Source organism: Rutidosis leptorrhynchoides, chromosome 7, assembly GCF_046630445.1.
Source record: "Rutidosis leptorrhynchoides isolate AG116_Rl617_1_P2 chromosome 7, CSIRO_AGI_Rlap_v1, whole genome shotgun sequence".
NCBI lineage: Eukaryota > Viridiplantae > Streptophyta > Magnoliopsida > Asterales > Asteraceae > Rutidosis > Rutidosis leptorrhynchoides.
In genome coordinates this window covers 64,409,965-64,418,460 of record NC_092339.1, presented here as the reverse complement: position 1 = coordinate 64,418,460, position 8,496 = coordinate 64,409,965, and the positions used below count along the sequence as shown (strand labels likewise).

The 8,496-nt window shown below is 32.8% G+C and overlaps 1 protein-coding gene across 1 annotated transcript; it reads right to left on the bottom strand.

The window, feature by feature from the left end:
- Positions 1–2,609: 2,609 nt before the first annotated feature.
- On the bottom strand, positions 2,610–4,608 carry LOC139858005 (rhomboid-like protein 14, mitochondrial). Its single transcript, XM_071846862.1, has 2 exons — positions 4,180–4,608; positions 2,610–3,512 (listed from the first exon to the last, which is right to left on the bottom strand). The coding sequence occupies exons 1-2, from the start codon at positions 4,393–4,395 to the stop codon at positions 2,748–2,750; spliced, it is 981 nt and encodes a 326-aa protein (XP_071702963.1). The 5' UTR covers positions 4,396–4,608; the 3' UTR covers positions 2,610–2,747.
- Between the last annotated feature and the right edge of the window lie 3,888 nt (positions 4,609–8,496).

Genomic DNA, 8,496 nt, shown 5'->3' with positions numbered 1-8,496 from the left:
CTGTACAGTATCTAGATTTTAGAAACTCGTAGAATCGTTTCTTAACTGGGTTCAAATACTCAACTAATACTATTATCGATTGTTTTAAAAAACCCGATTAATCCCCGATTACTCATTTTTAAGAGTAGTCCGTTCCGATTTTTCAAAATCCGTTTAATTAATCAGTCAACGTCAATTGATGGTTCAAAATCGAATTTGGCAATCTAAGTCAAAATTGGTCAACATTTTAACATGAATTAAAGCTAAAACTTTAGAGTTTTTGAAAAAAATGAATAATTTTAAACAATTATCTTAAAGTTTATGTTTATAATTTTCTTCTATATTTACACATATAGATTAAAATTTTAATATTTAAATATATAAAGTACAATCCGATTAATACTCGATTAATACTTAAATTGCCAATTACAATTAATCCCCAAATAGCGAATTTTGCAACCTTGCTATTAGCATCTCAAAAAGTATACACATTTTCCCTATGCCACTTGTTCATCTTCCCTTAACAATCAAACCTTTAGTTCTTTACAAACAGTATATTAATTAACTAAAATATTCACATAAACCTGGTCCAATAGAAGTTTCACGTGTCACAGGTTTTGTGTAAAATTTGACCGAAACATAGTTGGCAATGGTTGCTTCTAGTCACTGACGCAATCGTCCAATAACTGGGTACATATCTGACGAACAGATGAAGTGTCTACATTGTGCATGTGCACACATCTTAGCTAATGAAGTATAAGCAAATGTTAGACGAGACTCATTTATAGCATCTTTCCTGTTTGGGTTGATTGCAACCATATAAAGTACAAGTCACGAATAGCAGACTAGGGAACACAGGTTCCATTTTTTTAATTTTAAGAATGTTTGTGTCACCGGCTTTGTGCATTCCTGTCAAAGAAAGCACAAAGGGATAATATTGAAAAGATCTCTGAACGACGGTATAATCACCACCTTCACTTACGATTTTGTTAATAGGTAACGAACTGAGGAATCCACATAATAGATCAGTATCGGAGCTATTATGCAAACAACACCTTAATTTGAATCCATAAATTAAGTTGAGATTAAGGGATCAATAAAAGTGCGACATGTGGCGCGAAAATCACATGTGATTATTGAAAAAAAAAAAAAATTCAAAAACTTTTTTTTCTGAATTTTTTTTTTTTAAATTTCGAAATTTTTTTTTTACGAAATTTTTTTTCGAATTTTTCTTTACAATTACATGTGATTTACCTGCACAATCACATGTGATTGGATTTGACATGCATAATCACATGTGATTGGGTTTACAATCACATGTGATTGACATGCAGAATCACATGTGATTGTAAAAAGAGTTCGAAAAAAAAACTTCGAAAAATAAAAATTTCGAAAAAAAATTCGAAATTTTTTTTTTAATTTTTTTTTTCACTCACATCACATGTGATTTTCGCGACACATGTCGCGCACTCATTGGTCCCTTTGTTTTCAAGCAAATTAATGGATGTAAGTGATTACAACTCGATGATCTGAACCCAAAAAAATAAAATGAATTTGGTAAATTCTAGTGTGATGGTAAAGAATTAATCGAGGTGGATTTCACATTCTAATTTAAGGAATTTATCTTCTTTAATTTTGATTTTGATTTTTATTTTTTTGAGATCAAACTCACTTAAACATACATTCATTCCTGCTAAATACAGTAACAAATTAAACAACAACAAAAAAAAATTCAATACCACATAAGTGGTGTATGGAGAAGTGAGATGTAGACAATCTTTTCACCCAGAGTGAAAACACTCTCAAAATTAGAGAAAGTCATCCATCTCTCTATTTCGACGGATAGAGAGATTAAGTTTTAAAAAAAATGAAATAACATTAAAAACAAAATTGAGACGCCGTGAAAATGGTAAAATCAAATTTTCATGAGTTTTAAATACTGCATGAAATTTAATTTATGTTCTAAGAGTTAGTCAAGTCCCCAATAAATCGACGTTTGTTATCGACTCAATAACTAAGGCGTACAGTAACAAATTAAACACGTGAGTAAATTTAAGACAAAAGTAGCATGGCCCAATTTCATTTGTATACATGGATGATACAAAAAGTTGAACATAAGAGCACTGATTTCGGTGTCGAAAATGGACCTTGAAATTGACTAAAATGGTGTGTCATTCGGTATCCATTTCGGTGTACATTTCAGGATCGATTTTAGTCGTGGATCAATAAGATAATAGAATAATTAAAAAAGAAGAAAAAAGGTAGAAATCACCGTCTTAACAGCAACAGTGGGAATGGACGGGGAAATTGAAGCTGGGGCGGTATTGCAGCGTCGATGATGGACGGCGGAATTGAAGCCGGACACCGCGTGCTATAAGCACCAATATAAAACTGGTAGCATAATCCACTGGAGAATTGTTTTCTTTGCAAATGCTTACGGAATAAAATGTCCAAAATTTGACCTACTTTTTTTGCAGCAGATCCATATTTAGGTCTAAGCTGAATAAGTAACAAATAGAAGCTTGTTCATGGCCATATACCATCTCCAACACATGGGTTGACAGACTAAAAGACTGCAATAACACAAACAAAATATGCAAAATAATAGCCAATATCATAAAATTATCATAAATCGTACAATCAAATCAATACATTCTTTTTAAAAAGGGTATCTGTACGCATAACAAGTTTACAAGTGAACTAAACATGTACTTCAACTTCTATAATATCTATTCTCCAAATCATTGTTGCCCATCATACACTAAAGATCATCTACCAAACCTCTGAATCCTTCGCTGACGTATTTCATCATGTGGAATCTCATTCGACACTCGAAACGACGCTAATCCGTCATCACTGCGTGCGGTACCACAAACCTCACACGCGGTTAACCATCCAGAATTATCAAATGTACACGCCCTGCAACTCCAAACACCAGACGTGCTCACACCATTCACACCCGTTCTTCCCCTACCAAAAGTACGTTGCTGACTAGGCTGCCAGAACCGTAACACAGATCTTAAAGGCCAGCTCATCAAACTGGTCAAACCTTTGACTAATTTAGTCAAAGGAGAAGGCCCTCTATACAAAGCTTTTAATCGAAGATAAACTAAACCTGCAAGTATCCCACCAAGATGACCTAAGAAAGAAACATTAGGAACAAGCATTTGAATTAAAACCAGTTCAGCCCATGCAGCATGCTTTGTAGGTACAGTAAATCCATGGACATTCGAGTAACTATCTGACTGTGCATTAAGTACAACTTTCATTGCAAAGAGTACACCAGAGAATCCAGCAGCGTATTCATGATAATATGCATCTTCATAATCGAAAAACATAAGCGATTTGGCTAATAACAGTGTAATGCCTTGCGACAACCCAAGTAAGGCTGCAATCATAGACGCAAATTCGTTACTTCCCATTGTAGACTCTAATTGAATGCCTTTCCATAAGAGTGACATCATGTTATACGCAAGATGAGATTCGTTGAGGTGGTAAAACGCCGATAAGAAAAAACGCTTCAGATCCCAATACTGCACAGAACAAATACGAAAAAGGCCAATTTATCATAAACAAAGTAATTGATTCTTCTGTGAACCAGTTTAATGACTTATTTTGTTTCTATATGACATGATCAGATAGGTAGCTTTAAATCCAATTAAGCAGAACTGTTAAACACTCAAACAACTGCTCAATTACAACATTTTTTAACGGCAAATTCGACATCGACTACTCTCATTTGCCACCCACTCGCGCGTTAGGTAGAAACTCCTCGCATCCGTCACACAAAGCGTACCAGAGGCACAACCTTCGAGAAAACTCCCCCTAGGATTCAAACTCGCACATATTTTTTCAAGGATAGGGGCTCAGAAACAACTGGGGCTTTTTACCACTCATTCGGTGGTCTCAAATACAACATTATATTGTGCTTCCACGTTTTGTAAAAGCTAATTATATGATTATACGTAACAATTCACCAATATAATATAATTAATATTTATGATCCGATGATACCTAAGTTTTGATCATGTAATAGTACATGAAAAAACAGGGCTTTTAGAGAATTTCATTATAATATTGCATTAATGTTGATTTGCAAGCAACATTATAAAACGTCAATCTTCTAAATTACATACAACTAGGTCTTTGACTGGTCAAAATTAGGGCAAAAAATTACATAAACGCTAAAAGTAAAGGTACCTTGACGATGAGATGTGCGTTGAAGAATACGTCATCAATTGATGGAATGATGTGACGAAGGAAATCAGGGCGTAGATACATAAGAGTATTGGCGGCAAGAAGAGCGGCGGTGACAGGTGGTTTCCGATCAAGTTTCCGGTACTCGTTAACCGCCTGAAACAGCATCAATGGTATCATTCCGTTGGATACGGGCCACCTAACGTTTCTTCTCGCCATTTTTTATGTGAACAAGAAAATAATTGATTGATTATGTTAGTTGCAGATGATGGTTAACAGTTATAAGGGGTTTTGAATTTAATGGAAGATTGTGATTTAGTAATTGGAAACAGGATGGGATGATTCTAGTTTGTTCCAGAACGTATAGTTGAATACCCTCAGAGTTCTTGGTAAGCAAGTTTCTAGGTAATTTCTTTATATTTATTTTATTCGATTACGATTATAAAAGACATTATTATATTATTATTATGTTTGTTTGTTGATTGTTGATTAAGGTATACTCTCCCGCGTTTTAATTAATTGTTATAAGTAGCAAAGAGGTAGATTATATAGAGAGATATATAAACAAATTTTTTCTATCTTGATTAATTTATGCAATTCAATACAAAAATAAATGAATTTAAGCATTTTTTTTTTTAAATTGTGTGTTATTTTAAAACCATTAAATTAGGACGGAAGAGTAATATTCATATTCATATTTAGTACTATTTATTAATTGATTTTAATACAATATATTTATTTATCTTAATAAAAAGAAATTATGTACAATTTTTTTTTAAAGCAAGATTATATATTAACTTGAATAATCATTACAAATGAGGAAGGGAGAAATTATGTACAATTTGAATATCATATATGTTCGTATGTTATATTATAAATGTAAAAACTTTTTAATTTTTATATTTATTTTATATTCATAATATGTATAATGTGAAAACATGAAAAATCATCAAAGGTCATTGGTTCATCCAGTGTAACAAGGTAATCTTTACAATAAAAAAGGAGTTCAAGTCGAGAGATAAATATTATATATATTCAATCTTGTCATATTGCTTCTTCTACTTTAGCAAGCGATTTGATCCTTAATATCCTTGCGGGTATGATCTCACCTTTTAAAGAATTGTTAGTTGAATCCATGTCAATTTGTATCCCGGTTGTGGACTTGGATAATGCTCTCGAGGTTGACAGTAAAAATGTTAGCCCACCCACTTTGTTAGAAGGTTCTCGTCATATTTGGGGTTGAATGGTTTTAGTGATTATGCATCAAACCCGGGGGAGGGATGTATCAAGGATGCACTGGTTCGAAACGGTTGCTTTCAAATGTGGAAAACCTAGTGATATCTCGATGTTGATGTGACGACCCGGAAATTTTCGACCAAATTTAAACTTAATTCTTATTTGATTTCGACACAATAAGCAAAGTCTGTTAGGTTGAGTCTTAAGAAAATTTTGAACTGTTTACAAAGATTCAATTGACCTTCGACTGTTCTCGAAGATTCACGAACAATTAATTGTAAATAGATTTGTGCGTATGTATATATAAATAATAATTCGAAATATAATTTGAAGTATTATATGTTGTTGTTATTAAAAATTAATAAAATAAAAATAGGATATTATAATAATTATTATTTAAAATATATCTCTATATATAAATAAAGTATATTAAAAATAAATATTAAGTGATTGTAACACTCGTTTGATGTTTCGATTGATATTTAGCAAGTTAAATTCAAACTTATGTAATTTTAAAATAAACGGTGATACGAAAATGAGTTCTATAAATTTTAGGCTTATTAAAAATGTATTTAGGAACTATTTGTTAAGTTTTAACACTTTTTATATTTTACCCATAATTGAGAGGGACGGTTGATGTAATTTTTATTTAACAAATTAAGGATCGAATTTTATACCATAATGACCAAAATAAATAAATATAGTTAATCTAAAAATTTAGGATTTTTCTGAAAACTATTATCCGCCACTAATTAACCAACGGGGTACGATAGTACTATCCGTGAAAATCTGTCGGCAAAAATTATAAGGGAGTGGTTGCTTTCCTGTTTAATACAGTGTTAAATGATTGATTCATTTCTATATATCCATTTATATATATATATATATATATATATATATATATATATATATATATATATATATACATATGCACTACATACAGATACATAAGCAAAATCACACATACACGCATACACTAACATGATCATCTCCACACTTCACCACCGATGGCCACTCGCCACCATGAACCACCGTCTGCCACCACTCCCTACCACCACCACAAAAACCATCACTACCATAACCACCTTCTTTGAATCATCACCGGAGCATCCCTTAATCACCACCATCATTAAAACCCTCATCAACCACCATCTTCCTCAAATCCATCATCACCATGAAACACCAATCACCACGGTTATCACCTTCATACCATCCACTTCAAATCATGGTCTCAAACCATCTCACCCACGAGCACACCATAATAACTACAACCCTTGATTGTTACTGCTGCTATAAACCAAGTTACTAATCTTTTTCCTACTCGTGCTTCTTGTTTATATTTTCGGTTGAATACACAAACTCAAACCCACTTGTTCTATTAATCTTATTCGTATCTGTTTCTGGCCGAGTACCATTTCAAATCACCATGGTCTTCCACTATTAATCACTGCTACTATACGTTTATGTTTAATCGAACAATAACAACAACCCTAGTAAATCTGCAAACTGCACAGATGATACGGTAACATGGACGAGAGCTGCTACAACTATATAAATTCTATTTTATGTTACGAACCAAAGGACCCAAGTAGACCCTTCAACAACTAAAACAAACAATTAAGGTAAACTTACACTTGTTTCTTCTCTTTTTCTTTCGGTGTCGAACGAAACGAACCCACAAGGGGTTCACGGCTATCTCAGCAGTAGTACACCACAAACCCAAATCCACTTCTAATTATTTTATGTTTATTCCACGATGAATAATACAACCGAACCACCATGACCCACCAATTCCACCACCATAATTCGCCACCCTACACCACCCTATTTTTTTTCTCTTCTATCTCTCTCCTACTCGAAGATCACCACAAAACTGTGAAACTTGCTGCCATACTCCTTCTTCTGCAAACAGCCCACATCATTACTTATTGTTCTTGCTGTATGAACACCATGAACTATCATAAACTCACCATCTAATCGCCATTGTTAAACAATTGTTGCTATAAGCTTTCTGTTCAAAGTCTACGAAGAAGAAGGTGCTATGCAGGCTGCTGCAATTAACTATGAACGAAAAAAAAAATATAATAATAGAGGATGCACTGAATATTGAATATACAATATACATATAAGAGTATACTTTAAACGGGGATGGCGTGATTTTTTCACAATGGCCGACCCTTTTATTAAACAATTACCCACTTGATTAAAGGTATATTATGAGGTATGATGATGTCGTTTTTATAAACAAAAAATATGAGTGATAGCATAAAGGTGACTGATTTCTTAATCCCATTCGGACTGCAACTTCAAACAAGTTTGGGCCGTGATTTGTTGGGTTTCAATTATTGGGCTGTTAGTTGATTAATAGGCTTGAGTTTTAGCTTTTCTAATTGGGCCGAGAACCTCAGTTGGGCTGCTGCTGAATCTGGTTTGATATTTTTTTACGATACATTATAAAATGATTTACGAAGTTAAGAATGATGACATCGTGATATTATAAGCTGTTAATGCTATGATATAAACGACGGATACGATGATGTGATAGGCGATATACGTGATAAAGAAGAAATGATACATGATAGCGATAAAGATGTTATGATGATTATGTGGTGATATTTTGATAAATGATATTGATAAAATAAATTGATAAGGATGCGGTTAGAACAGAATGATGAAGATGATAAAAGGGTGATTAAGAATGAAAATGATTATGACTTTATATAGATATTGATCACGACAATTGGTTCCCTGGTTATTCGGGTTATAGAAGAAGAAATAGAAACAGAGTACACGGGTTTAATAAATCTAAATCCTAGTTATAATCAGAAAAAGCGTGATCAGAGGAGTAGTTAAGGATGTTATCGGGACATCGCGGGTTCAAACCCGGGCTTGGGCATTCTTTTATTTTTAAGGCTACTCCTTTGAGGTAGTTATTACTAATACTCTTATAATTATTATTTCATTATTATTATTATTGTTATTAATATTATTATTATTTATTATTGATTGTTATTAAGTAATTAGTATTATTACCAATAATAGAAATAAGATTATTAGTATTATTATTATAAGTATTATTATTAT

Bases quoted from the DNA above. Each gene is read 5' to 3' on its own strand.
- LOC139858005 (XM_071846862.1), bottom strand. From the start codon at position 4,395: ATGGCGAGAAGAAACGTTAGGTGGCCCGTATCCAACGGAATGATACCA. The intron at 3,513-4,179 runs GTACCTTTACTT...TGTTCTGTGCAG, and splicing joins ACGCACATCTCATCGTCAAG to TATTGGGATCTGAAGCGTTT.